The 14,121-nt window shown below is 44.9% G+C and overlaps 1 protein-coding gene across 2 annotated transcripts in view; it reads left to right on the plus strand.

Moving 5' to 3' along the window:
- The first annotated feature begins 514 nt into the window (after positions 1 to 514).
- The window catches only part of mapkap1 (MAPK associated protein 1), a 38,237-nt gene continuing 24,630 nt past the window's right edge, over positions 515 to 14,121 (plus strand). For both annotated transcript variants that reach the window (XR_007195271.1, XM_048259209.1), the window contains exons 1-5: positions 515 to 701; positions 2,556 to 3,066; positions 7,029 to 7,118; positions 7,249 to 7,397; positions 12,203 to 12,375. Coding sequence is in view for 1 of the 2 variants with exons in the window: in XM_048259209.1 (XP_048115166.1) it covers positions 2,793 to 3,066; positions 7,029 to 7,118; positions 7,249 to 7,397; positions 12,203 to 12,375 (686 nt within the window). In the remaining variant the exon portion in view is untranslated. The remainder of the gene's footprint in view (positions 702 to 2,555; positions 3,067 to 7,028; positions 7,119 to 7,248; positions 7,398 to 12,202; positions 12,376 to 14,121) is intronic.

The following is a 14,121-nucleotide window of genomic DNA, read 5'->3' on the forward strand; positions in this document are numbered from 1 at the left end:
ATCCATAATGTCTGTGAGAAGATAATACATATGTATAGGCCTATATTTCAATAAAAACATATGACTAGTCTACAGAAACGTGCATGTTAATTTATAGGCCTATAATATCTAGCCAAGAGTTCACAGAGATCACAGATCAGGCACAATCCTGGAACAGAAATTGTGTCAAGGCTTTAGAAGATGCCGAACACAGCCACACCCACCGTTAACATCATAATAGCATGTGTTTGCAATAGAAAATGACATTGCATTGCAGACATAACAGAAACACTGGGCGATAGTTTCGTTGAACTCCGCCAGCTCAGATGGCCCTTAAAAAAAAAAAAGAGAGAAATGAACTCAATAACCCCATTTTTAAGCGGAAAAAAGAGTGAATTGTGACCATTGGTTTTCCAAAATGTCTATTACAGAGAAACGAATGCCCATTGGCTTATATGCTTGTCTATCACATTCACCTGTGTTGTTTTCATGGTCCGCCTCTTTTGTGGTCTGTGTACTTCCTGTATGAGGGTAAGCAGACGGAAATAGCATAGTCGACTACATATGGAAACAACAGAGGAAATACATGAGTCTATTATTATTTTCTGAATGCGAAGCTGTTATACTACCCTTGGTGAAATGAGACCATGTAATTGGACATATACACAGATGATTCTGCGTATTCTCAACCCTTCCCTTCCGTGGATTAGTCATGACTAAAGGTATGTAAACTGCATTAGCTAGCTAGCTAACTAAATACAATACTCCTAGCCACTTAATTGTGGTAAGGCCTAACATTAGTCTAGCCGCTAAATGTAATACCAACAAGCGAGAAGTAACAACGCTAGTAACTTGCACCGTGTTCGCCTTACTTCGACTAGTTAATTGATGACTGGTCATTGTGCTACAGAGTTTACGAGTACTCTGATCATGCAAAAACCCAAGTCTGCTAACGATTGATGACACATTAATTGACTGTCAGTGCGACACAACCTGACTGAAGTGCTAATAGGTCTATTTTGTCAGTCACCGGCTCTATTTTGGCCCTCGATTGCATACAGCATATAGGCTTTGATAAAATGATTACATTTCTGTCAGGATGAGACGAGTGTCTTTGCCGAGACGCTGTGATGCAAAAGGCCAGCTCGAATGCTGGGTACCCACCCAAGCTAGCTGGCTAGTTAGCTTGTACAACAGCCTACACTTTTGTAAACTAAAGCCATATACTTTGATATTTTGGTAAACTATCAAAGTATATGGCTTTAAGTCCAGCAATGTTGTGTCAGTACCGCCAGGTACGTCACATTTCATTCGTCCTATATGCCTTTCCTCGGGGTGTTGAACTTGTCAACAGTGTGAAACCCTCACCAATAACCAGCTAGGATAACTGGTTCAGCGCAAGCTAGGCCTGTGCGTGTCCAGCAACAGTGGTGTTATGTGTTCTGTGTATTTACGGGTTGTAGTTGGTTAAGCATGGCACAAACAGAACAGAGGTCAGATATACAGATCCCGCTGCTAACTTAGTGTCCTGATGTGTCGGGATAGTCGCATTTGGGTGTTAACAATGTAAAGCAAGTCTCTAGTTGGCTTGTTGTTGTTATACTGTTATGGCCAGTGGCAATCAAAAACGGCTTGTGGATATTCATTGTCCTCTGGCTTTGTATTGGATACTTGCTGTTCTCTTTGGATTTAAAAAAAAAAAAAAAAAAAAAAAAACTAGCAGCTATGAGTCAGTGAATTATTTGAATGTAATTTGTTTTGGCACTACTTGCAGGTTGGTAAGTGTGAAACTACTTGGGAGGGTCTGAATGGCAAAACGTGTCTCGTCTATGTAAAAACAACTACTTTACTGCTACTTCTTTTCTAGCAGTTTAATGCATGGCAGTAATTACCTGCTCCCTAATAGTTTAAGGTATAGGTGCTCTGATAGACAATATTGATAGAAGCATTTTCCAAAAGCAGAACTTGGTTATCAGTGTGATCTAGGATGTGTCAGCATTACACAAGGCAACACTTCTGTTATTCTGTTATGTCTAAATAATCAGATATGATGATTAAGCATGAATATGTGAGAAAGAATATCTCACAATATCTATTCTTGCAAATCTGCAGAAGATTGCCTGAGTGGCTGGCATGTGTTGACGTCCTTTTGAAAGATGACCTGGGACACTGAATTTTTGTCTTACCGAGTTTCCATTTCTGATCCTCATTGAAGACACACTAATAATCATGAACTATTGTAGGTGTGTGATGAAAGTTATTAAGGAAGTCTGCTTTGGATTACAAGACCATTTTGAGAAATATGAATTCAGGTTTTGTTTGTCCCTGATACCATGCTTTGAGGGTGATGCACAACTAGCATGTATGGCTTAATTGTATTCATTCTACCCCTCATACCCCTGCTATTATTAGTTGCCCTGTGAGGATTTATGGGCATGTATCTGTGCATGTTAATGTTCATTTGCTGCAAGCAATCTCGAATGAAGGATGAGGAGGCCTTGAGTTAGAGATTGGGATGTAAAATGATTTGGGATGCTGACCAAGTGAAACGTTTGCTCTGTCTAATGTCCCTACAGGCCAGCCTGAGTGGTCCAACATGGAGAGGAGAAAATAACACGGGCATTGGAAAGAGGAGACGAAAACCTTCCAGGCCCCTACAAGTAGACATAATCCCCAGTGTGCTACAGAGGGAGACGTAGAAAGTGAGTGCTAGAGAGAGTGAGAGCGAGAGAGGAGGAGGGGAGAGAGAGAGAGAGAAGGACGGTGGGTAGAGAGTGAGTGGAGGGATAGAAAGAAGAAGCGAGAGTGTGACAATGGCGTTCCTGGACAACCCCACCATCATCCTGGCCCACATTCGTCAGTCCCACGTGACCAGCGATGACACGGGCATGTGCGAAATGGTGCTCATAGACCACGATGTGGACTTGGAGAGGTGCCAGTCCACCGGCCTGTCTGGGGACGGAGGCTCGGCCTTCGGCTCCGGCCAGTTAGGGGACAGCGGGAGCGAGGGCCAGGCCTGCGATCTCTCCCAGTCCGTGGACATCACCTCCAGCTGGGACTTTGGAATCCGCCGGCGCTCCAACACAGGTAAGAGAGCCCAGAGGTGGTGTGTGTGTGTGTGTGTGTGTGTGTGTGTGTGTGTGTGTGTGTGTGTGTGTGTGTGTGTGTGTGTGTGTGTGTGTGTGTGTGTGTGTGTGTGTGTGTGTGTGTGCGCGCGCTGTTAAGGGGGAAGAATGGGAACAGGAATCCTCATCAGTGGTGTTTAAGGTAGAGAAAAGGGCAACCTTGGGAATGTTTGGAACATGATGAAGAAGCACAACATTCCACAATAGTCTCTCTAGCCTCTGAGCTGTCCTAGCAGAAACTATAGGCTATTCAAGTTAATTCTTTGACTGAGAGATTTCTCTATAATGAACGTGATATGCACCATGCAGGACAACATGAAAAAAATTGTCCTTCAGTTCATGTGACAATATTGACAAAGAGCTGGATGGTGCTAGGCACCACTTCCCTTTAAGAAATGCCACAGGTTGCCTGCTGAGTAAACAGCGTCGATGAGACATAGTGTAAATTGCCACTGAAAAGGATCACCTGCCTTTTTGAGGAAATATGCCAAATGTACCAAAGAGCCTTTAACAGATGGGTGTGGTCAGTGTGGAGGTCTGACATGAGAGCTGAACCGGCAACCTTCCCCAAGTTGTTGGTTCACATCTCACATGGGAATAATAAGAGAATTGTTAAATGGCTGCGGATGCAGCAGAAATGGATCATTGTTTGGACGTTGTAGAATGGATAAGTTGTAGAATGAATTATTTGTTAATATAAAAGGTTGCAGGTGGGAGGTGGGTACTCTTCCTGAGTGAACTTGAGAGTTTGTTTCCTTTCAGTCGGTACAACACAGTGGGGCTCGCCACTAGCAGGTCACTATTAGGAGTGTATGACGTCGCTGTTGATGCTATGAGAGAGGAAATAAATTCCCTTCACGCCAAAGTAGCCATAAGAGTAGTTCTCTACTAACAAGCACAAAGCGGTTGGTACAGCTATGTGGTTATCTCTACCTCCCTACATCATCCTGTACCATTTGCTTTTTAGGTGTGTATAGGTATCTTCAGCCAGACCCACAAGGGCGTAATGTCCACTATCTGTGTTGTACCTCGTACCGCTCACTGGGAACCGTGGTTATATGTATAACCGTACATTTTGAAAGACATGGTTTGATGTGATCATAATCAGAATTCAGGCTGTTTTGCGTTGATTCTTCAATTAATGAAAATGATTTCTTGGGACTGTGTCATGTTGAAAAATACTTTGTTGTGGAAAACAAGATAAACTCCTACCGGGCACAGAATAGACTGATAAGATGGATGCAGACCTACACCTTTACCAAGATATCTAAGATAACAGCTCAACAAACTGGAGCTGAACCTAGTTTACTCCACTTTTCCATCAGTACTTAAAATAGCAGGGACGGCACTGGGAGTGTCTAGGACTGTATGCCAGTGAAAAACAATTTCAATTAGCCAGATGTGATTCTCATCTGGATAGACAAATGTGTAGGCTATGTCTCTGCCAACCAAGACACACAGTTTGTATTAATTTGCCTGTGAATTATTTTTATATACACAATACATCATCTAGATATTCATTTACAGAGGTTTAAATTTCAAACACAAGCAATGAGAGAGACGCTAAAATCAGAATATCATCGTAGCAGTCATGCTATTTATTTAAGTATAAGTATACTCTTTTGATCCCGTGAGGGAAATTTGGTCTCTGCATTTATCCCAATCCGTGAATTAGTGAAACACACTCAGCACACAGTGAGGTGAAGCACACACTAATCCTGACGCAGTGAGCTGCCTGCTACAGCGGCACTCGGGGAGCAGTGAGGGGTTAGGTGCCTTGCTCAAGGGCACTTCAGCCATTCCTACTGGTTGGGGTTCAAACCGGCAACCCTCCGGTTACAAGTCCGAAGCGCTAACCAGTAGGCCACTGCTGCCCCAATATAAATATCCTAAATATAATTGATTTAGCCAGGAAGGTCTCATTGAGATGGAGAATATATCCTCTGTTTGGGAGACCTGACAATGCAGTGCACACAACTTCACAGGGCCCTTGGTAGAATGGTTATTATGCTGCAGTCAGATTCTGTGCCCGTATGTACTGGTGGTGTGATGAGTGTTGGGATGCGGGCGTGTGCCAGTCTTGCCCTCATAAAGGAGCTTTTTCCATATGGGTGAATCTTTACCTTGCCCTGGAGGTGTTCGTCACCACCAGGAGAACATGTGAAGGCCACCAAACTACCGAATGACAATCAAACTACCATCTTGGACCAGCATGGACCAGTATGTAGGAGGTGATTATGGGGTTAAAGTTGGTTTAAGGGAAGGCAGGCCAGTGCTTTATTGGGTTTTAAGTTCTGCGCGTGTGTGGGGTTTTTTTGTGCTACAACCAAAAGGGAGTCCAAAAGGTATCTGCAAGAAAGTTCTCCTTTGGACTCCCCTGGGTTTTGGGTCGATGGGCGGTTTACAGTTCTTGTCAGTGTGCCTCGTCTGAGAAGCATCTAAAAGGAATATCTTACCAGGACTCCAAGAAGGGCAGGAGAGACCAGTGGCTGCCGGTAAGCAAAGCAAGCAGGTGAACTATGTCCCCCCCACATACACATCGGGGTGGTGTTCTCTAATGGTCATGTGGATGCTGTTATTGGTTTGTAAAAGGGGTAACAAGAGTTCAGATTTCACCGAAGCCTTTAATCAGGAGAATTACATTCACAGGAGATTATTTTATGAAGTTATAAAGAGGATACTTATATTGTTAAAGTTTGTTGCAAAGGACAATTGTTTTATTTTATGTTAATTTTTTGTCCAGTTTTAAGAATTAATTAGCAGGTTTATTAGTATGTAAGTATGTTTTATTTTTCATTAAAGCAATATAGGGTGCTCTTTCAGTTCTAATGAATCAGAACACTTGCATAAGTTGAAGCAATATCATTATGCTTAACATATTACAGTGTAACCCACTTGAAAATGAGAGATGGATAATGCATTAAAAAGCCAAATGAAACGGTCAATATTTTTGTCTTGGTAGCATTTCAACAAATTAATCTTTCCTTGGCTTTGCATTGTGTAGAGTGACATAGAGATTAAGCATTCTTTGTGTCCTAGAGAAGCCTTTGGTGTACATGTCACTGTTGGAAAGTGGACTCAACCTTTTGAATTTGCCAGGCACATAATTACGACTGACACCGGTATATTGAGTGATGGTCAGATATGCTTACACTTTAGCATCTAACGCAGGGGTCGGAATCTGCTGGGCTGGATTGGCCAGTGTCTTCTTACTGAGGTGGATTTGCTGACATAGTAGCTCCTGTGACACCATCACTCAGCCTGGCGTGATGCTCATTTGACGGATAGTGCCATAAACTATAGGCGAAGCGATTTGTGACGCGTGATGTTGCTGATAGCCCTCACCACATATCCATCCAAGCGATTGGGTGGCATGTCAGACAGGTGCTGACGCCGCTCCTAAAGAGATGGCAAACGGCAGCACACTGTTCTGAGGGATGGTCAATACCAGCCCCAGAAATTGAAATCCAGGCTAAATTTTGTGGTTTGAAGGTTTGTGGTGGCGGAAAACGGCTATCATATGTCGATCGCCACTGTTTTAAAAGTTTAAGTAATTAAAATGTCGGGTTTGTATACCCAAAGCACTGTTTTAAAACATTTGACTTGGAAGCGATTATATTTTTATTTTTTATTTTTATTTCTTTCTTTCTTTATTTGTCTGTCCTTTGGTAATTATTTGTTTAATCTCATCATGATCTAGAAAAACGGTATCAGTAGTAAAATATAGTAATGCGGTTTGTATTTATGTGTTAGTATCTTAAACACAGTCTCATTGACCCCTGGTAAGTAGTACTGGACCTTACAGCTTCAATGGTATCCAGAGGTCTAAGCATGATCTATATGCTATAATGTTGTGATCATGGGACCGCCTGTGTTCCCTGTGATTCTCTACTGTTCAGTAATATTGGTGTCTTCATATTTTAGCTCAAAGGCTGGAACGACTGAGGAAGGAGAGACAAAACCAGATCAAGTGCAAAAATATCCAGTGGAAGGAAAGATCCTCTTCCCAGTCAGGTATCCTCTTAAATACATTTGGTCCAACAACTGAACTCTCCAGTGTCTTTAGCGCTCTGTGAAATGTGGGTACATCTCTGATAGTTTCTCCAGTCACTCTGCATCTGTATCTGTCTGCCTGTGTCCTCAGCGGAAGACTTGGGCTCGCTGTTTGAGAAGAAGGACTTCAAGGAGCGGCCTCGGAGCACGGGCACCAAGTCCACCCTCTCCCTGCGGCTGGAGCAGTGTCCTCAGCAGCTCAACAACCCCTTCAACGAGTACTCCAAATTCGACGGCAAGGTAATGTGTCAATGCGCGCAGCATCAACTTTTAGTTTGCTGTTGGTGACGCTGGATGCTGTTCACGTTCCTGAAAAAGTGAGCTGACTTGGCAGAGCTGCTGTGCCACCTGAAGTGATTCCTCCCGAGGACGTTTTCGTGGGAGTTTACCCAACGCCAGATAATGCTGCAATGACAATTCATGGCTGTCCCATCTGTCATTTTTATATTTTTATCTCCGAGCACCTTGGAGATAAAAAAGGTGGGAGCTAAAGCGGTTTGTAAATTGCTAGGGTCGGGTTAATTGTTGTGTGTGTGTGTGAGTGAGTGCTTGGAGGATGAGTGAGGTGTATATGTGTGTATGTCGTGCTCTGTGTGTGGTGTGTATTTGTGTATGTCGTGCTCTATGCGTGTGTGTGTGTGATGTGTGTGTGTCCGGACCTCTAACAGCATCAGTGGCAGATTAAGATTCATGGCGGGGCTGTGATTTAAGACGAGCGTAATGGGAGGCGAGCGCTAGCCGGGCCCTGGGCTGATGTTTACATGAACCCCGCTTGACTCTGACAGCAGTTAAAAAGTACAGTCACCGTAATGAAATTTGCGGCGCAGAGTGTCAGCAGCGGGATGCGGATCGAATTAGGCCGGCGTTTCGGAGATTTATGTGCCGACAGGTGAAGCACGGAAACGATGGGGATGGGAAGGTTTTGCATTCATTTGTTCTTCGCTCGCTGGGTTTGTGTCCAGGAGGCGTTTGTGTTGTGGACGTAGAATATCCAAACAAAGCAATTTTTTTTTTTTAGATTTGACACATTTTTACCTTTTGGTGTAATTATGAGTTTAAATATTCCAGTTCTTTGACCTTGTGCAGTAATGATTTTATATGTTGATGCGAGGATGAAATGGACCTTAAGTGCTGAGATGAGTTTTCATGCTTTGTTCAAAAAGAGCACACTGATTTGGTACCATTTATCCATTCATACATCACAAAAAAGCCTAGCTGTGTAAGTGTAATAATCACATTTGTGCTCAGTGCCAGTGTAACTTTGAGGCTAATTTTCATGTTCAGCTTTAAAATAGAACTTCTAATTTACCTGAGTGGCCTTTGCATTAAGTGGAAGGAGAGGATGGGGGGAGGGAGAGGAAAGAAAAATCAAATGTGGAGAGAATGTAGCTCTCGCACGCCTGCTCACTCTTCGGGTTTCTCAGCTTATAACAAATTGAACTCCAGCAGGGCCCTCAGCCGGCCCTGGCTATAAAGGGCTCCAGGCTCTCGTTGTGTGAAGGGGGTGGGGGTGGACCTTTGGTTTGCTCCCCTCTTGCTGAGGTAATGGCAGGTTGTCAGAGCGCCGAGGCATTCACATGCCACCAGCCTCTCCGCACTCAGTCCTGCTCCCATGGAGACATTAGCCCTTTATTACATCACAGGCCTTTATTACAACAGAGGGATACAATTAAAGAGCAAGTGCGGGGGCAGAGTTCTGTGAGTTGGCTGCTCGGAGTGCTGCAGAGATGAGAATTTAGCAGCGACAATCTAACTTCCTTAAAAGGGGCTCAGGACATGATTGAAACGCCCAAGGCTCAGTCAAGATGACAAGATAATAATCAGCAGGCAATCTTTTGTTTTATTTTTAATCCTAAGTGTGTCCTGGCTGCTCTTCAGTCACAGTGACTCACAAAAGAGGGGTTGAGTTGGTGTCCGATTTTAACCCACCGGACAACTTAATTTGTTCATGCCCATGTCGGTTTAAGGGCAGAAAGCTTTGTGTTTTAAAACCATCCAGATGCAACTCAAGTGTTGGAAAAAATGGTTGGTGTAGCATGTTTAAATTAACAAGCAAAAAAATGGGAGTACTAAGGCCTAAAGCAATCATGAAAGACAATTGGATTTAAAAAGCATTTAAACACATTAAAAATGAACCTGCATTGTAATATTGCAATGGTTTATCCATTATGAGCAGCATGCTTTATGCCTGTTAAAGGGTGTGTTGAAGACCAAAAATCGCTAAATTATCATAATTTATAACACTTTTTCCCCCCTATAAAACATGAGATTCCAGCGTATTCAAAGAAAGCATTATTTTGGATTTTTCAGGAGACTAATTTGTGATGTTGGTCACTGGTGCTAAATAAAGACCATGGAACATTAGTTCACAACTGAGCCTCTTGATCTCACAGGGGGAAATACTCTCAGGCTGTGTTCAGCTGTCACTCCCCCATGGCAGTGCTAAATCCGCTCAAGTTCAAGCACAGGTCAGCTATGAAAGAGAGACAGAGACCATCCGCACTCTACAAACCAACTTGAGCAACAGACATTTTCAGGTAGATTTTAGATTTCAGGTTCATTTGAGAGCAGATTTAGTTTCTTTATGAATGACCTGTAAATGGATGAGTCCTCTACATGACGTTCTGTTTGCGAGTTAAGCTCTATGAATGTTATTTTGGAAAAGCTTCTAAGCAAATCACAATCACAGCATATTTTATTAATGTGCCAGTTTAACTGGGGAAGTACTTTTTGAAGTTCTAAAGTGGCTGAAGATATCCTTAGAGGAATTGTCTTCATTTATTTCCAACACTGTTGTAGTGTTAACACAATGAACAAATAAAACACGGCAAGGCCTTTAGTTGTAAAGGAGTATCTACATTTAGGGTTCAGACGACAGCCTTGTTCAGACGATGAGGTTGATGAAATGGTGGATTATCACCATCACTAGGGACATTTTCTCTTTGAATAATGGCTCTTTTTCGAAGCTCCAACCCCCACTCGCCACTTTAGGCACAAATACATTTTTGGGGCATTATATTATATATCAGGGTCAGGGTGTGTATTAATCATTCAAGTCACTGTTTGTGTCAGAATGTAGCCAGTAAGGGTGAGAATGAGATGCTTGGCTATTTCCTCCCATTCCCTGTGTCTCTCTCCATAGACATCTTAATCTTAGACATTTTTATAGAAACAGATCGTCTGACCATCAGTGTCAGGCGGTAATCTCCCCTCACGGACTCATGTTGCTCTGGCGTCTTTCCTGCTTCTCCATCACCCTGAAAATATTCCCACCTGGCCACGCGGAGAAATAGCCTCTCTGACAGATATCCTGGATTGGGAGGCCCCCCCCCTTTTCCAGTCAGTCACCCCTCCGTAGCGCTGCTTTGCCCGCCCCCAGTTTATCTTGGCATAAGTATCCGCATTGACCAATGCTTGAATATGACATGACCACATTTGGCCCGAGCCGCAACATGCATTACAAACTAATTACATATGCTGCTGGTCTGTCTCGCTCAGACGCCGAATCACCCATCAGGCTATTTGTTTTTATGAGTATTTATTGCCATGCATAGGTGAAGGGGGCTAAACCATGATGAAGGCTTAAATACATTATCCACACACTTTTCACAGTGCCACAAAGCGAGCCGGCCAGCGCCTACCGGACCCTGTGGCAACAGCTGGATCTCCCCTATCTTGGATGGTGGAGCGGGCGCTTTGCACTCCAAATGACTTTATAATTTGGCGTTTTGCGCTGCTGCTGCTGCCGCCGAGGCGGCGGATGCATCATTATCTGCGGGTCAGCTGAGAAGGGAGCGCTGGCAAACGCCAGCTCTCCGCCTCGATTAAAAAACAATAAATGCGGCCGTTTAAGGGATCGCTGCTGTCACCGCAAGGCATGGAGCATACAGCAAACCCATTATGTCACCGTCACCCATACTGATGAAGCTCCCAACACTGCCGCCACCACCCCCATACCCACCCAAATGAAAAATAGGATTCAGTGATAAATAATTTTGGAAAGAAAAAAACAAACACACACAGAGGCAGACAGAACAAAGCTCTCTGACGTGGTCTTCCGTGACCACTGGCTGGGTGCATAGATAAAAGACTCTCATCCCTTGTTTCTTCTCCTCCTCACTCCTCTTCTTCCTCATCTTCCTCTCCTCTTCCTCCTCCTCCTCTGAGGTGTGGAGCGAGCGCAGAGGTGTCGAGCGAGTTTCCACTCCGCCTCCTTGCGTTAGCTTCACCCCCGGGGCTCTCACACCTTTCTGGAGAGAGAAGCAGCCTTTTGTCTCCTCTCCAGACATTTCTGCGGATTGGGTGGAGGTTGTCACATCTTCTTTGCGCTGCGCTCTCCTCCTGGTGCACCTGTTTCCCCCTCGCATGCTTTGTTTGTTCGCTCTTGCACGTTGCCACTTTCTCCCCTCTCCCACAACGGATGGATGGATAACAAGCCATTTAATTTTTTGTCTTGCAACATGGCGACTGACAACCCATCTCGAGCTCAATGTTTCAAGTCAGATGATCCACAGTACTTTATTTACACAATACTTTATTATTTATTATTTATTATTTGGGCTCTACACTACATTTGATTGTGGTCTTTAACAGGCCCAAGCTCTCTATGATTCCTCAAGTTTAAACAGAGACTTTCTAATGAGGAGACACAGCACTCAAAAAATCATCCATAGAAATGCATGGGGTTAGTTTGTAACGCCAATGTCTACACATATCCCACCCCTTCCCTGACAAAACGGCGACATGTGAATACATTGAGCCAATCAAGTGATGTGTTGTCAATACATTGAGCCAATCATGTGGTGTGTTGTGAAGACATTGTGCCAAATCATGTGTTGTGATCTCGCCGCTGGAGCAAGGTTGGTGTCCTGAAGCCTTGCGCACGCGCATTTCTGCCGAAAAAGATGCCCGATAAGTGCCCAAAAAGCGTTGCAATATGGCCGCCGAGTGGATGGACTTGCCTAAAAGGACTTTGGTTTAAATAACTGAAATCGATGTGCTGTGGAAGTGTATGTATTCTGACTTGTTCTTCTCTCTTCTTCCAGGGCCATGTAGGTACCACAGCAACCAAAAAAATTGACGTCTACCTCTCGATGCAGTCGGTTCAAGAAAAGGTGCACCCCATGACGGTGGTCACCATGGCGAATGCACGGGTTCACGACCTCATTGGTCTGATCTGCTGGCAGTACACCAGCGAGGGGCGGGAACCCAAGCTCAAGTGAGTTCACACACTCTTCATCTAACCTAGTTCTTTTGAAGCTGCCCAGCCAGGTTCAGTCCATGGCAACAATGAATGTACGCTGACAAATATGCATTTAATGTAAGTTGAGTAAAGGTGTGTTCAAAATGTAAAATGTTTTGACATGGACTTGCACATCCCACACGTCAGCTCCCTGATGCAGTGCAGTGTTAGCTGTGTTGTTCTCTGGATGCTCTAAAATGAAGGACTTCACAAGCATGACCAGTGCCTCTATGCAGCAGGGACAGTGTGGTGTCACTGGGTTCACTCTAGTCCAACTTAACCTGTGTGAGGTAGCACTCAAGACTCGGGTCACCTGCTGAATGGGACGTCTATGATTTCCTCCGATCCTCTCTGCCCATGTTAGCCATGACCTTTCAGTTTACAGGCAGCTTTTTCTCTCTCTCTCTCTCTCTCTCTCTCTCTCACTCTCACTCTCTCATCGCTGTGTTGAATAGTAACCTCGGTTTGGCCACCGCTCCGCGCAAGAATGCGCTCCCTGCTCGGTGGCACAATATGAAGATTTATAATTTTGCCAGATTGAGCGTGAATACAGTAATAAAAACGAGTGCGAGAGAGAGAGGAGCCGAGACAACGAGGAGCTCCGAGACCAGGCTATAGAGTTAACGCCGCAAGACGGGGCGCAGTGAAGAGAGAAGGATAGAGTCAGCGGGAGGGAGGAAGAGAAAGGGGGGTTGGGGGGGGGGGGGGGGGTTGCACAGAAAAAGAGGCAGCAGTAGCAACCACAACAACAACAACAACGAGAGCTGGGCCCAAAGAGAGCACAACAAAGAGCAGCCCTGACAGTCAGCGGCTGAGGTGAGACATGAACAGCATAGCAATGAGAGGCCCCACCACCACCACATCACACCACCACCACCACTACACCACCACACCACCTCCCGTTCTCTTCTGTCTCCCAGGAGGGCTTGGCCATAGAGAGCCCCCAGATAGAGGGATAGAGGGCAGGAGTTGGGGCTGGGAACCGCAGCTCACCGCCAGCCTCCACCTCCAGCCAGCCGGCCTGCCGCCAGCCCTCCTCCCCCACGCCAGAGCCCACAAGGGGGAGTGGGGGGAATGGGCATGAGATGGGCTGTTGCTTTCCAGTGTTGTTCTATTTTATCATTATATAATAGGATACTGCTTTATAGTGTAGTTAGCCGTTTTATATTAGGAGTGTGTTGAGTTGGGTTTGGTGCTAGTGGTGGTTTATTCTTGGGAATGTAATGGGGGAGCTTGTTGGAGTATTGTCCAGGTTCATTGTGAAATCTTTGCACTATTATTATGAAGGCATCAGTGTCCAAAGTGAGGTGGAAGGTAGTTGTAGCAGAGACGGAAGGATGGCACAAAGGTGAAGAAGTGTGGGAGGCAAGAGATGGAGGGAGGAGGAAAGAGAGCAAGAGAGTGGGTTAGTGTGTAGGAGGATGGGGTGAGGAGCGGGAGAGGGAGAGGGTTGGTGTGGGGGAATGGAGAAAGTGACAGAGTGCGAGAAAGGGAAAGAGAGAGGGAGAGGGAGAGGGGGAGATGTCGTCTCTCTCAGATGGCTGTTAGCCCCTCAGGCTGTCCCCAGTGTCTCTCAGCACTGGCCCTGACACTCGCTCTGACAATCAGTCCTTACCACTCAGGCCGTGCCTGCGAGAGTGTGTCAGGCAAAATTAAGATATTTCTTCTCTGGGTTTAACACATCCACCCACACGCACAGACACGCACAGACACGCACAGACA

Source organism: Alosa alosa, chromosome 12 (genome assembly GCF_017589495.1).
Source record: "Alosa alosa isolate M-15738 ecotype Scorff River chromosome 12, AALO_Geno_1.1, whole genome shotgun sequence".
Taxonomy (NCBI): Eukaryota; Metazoa; Chordata; class Actinopteri; order Clupeiformes; family Clupeidae; genus Alosa; species Alosa alosa.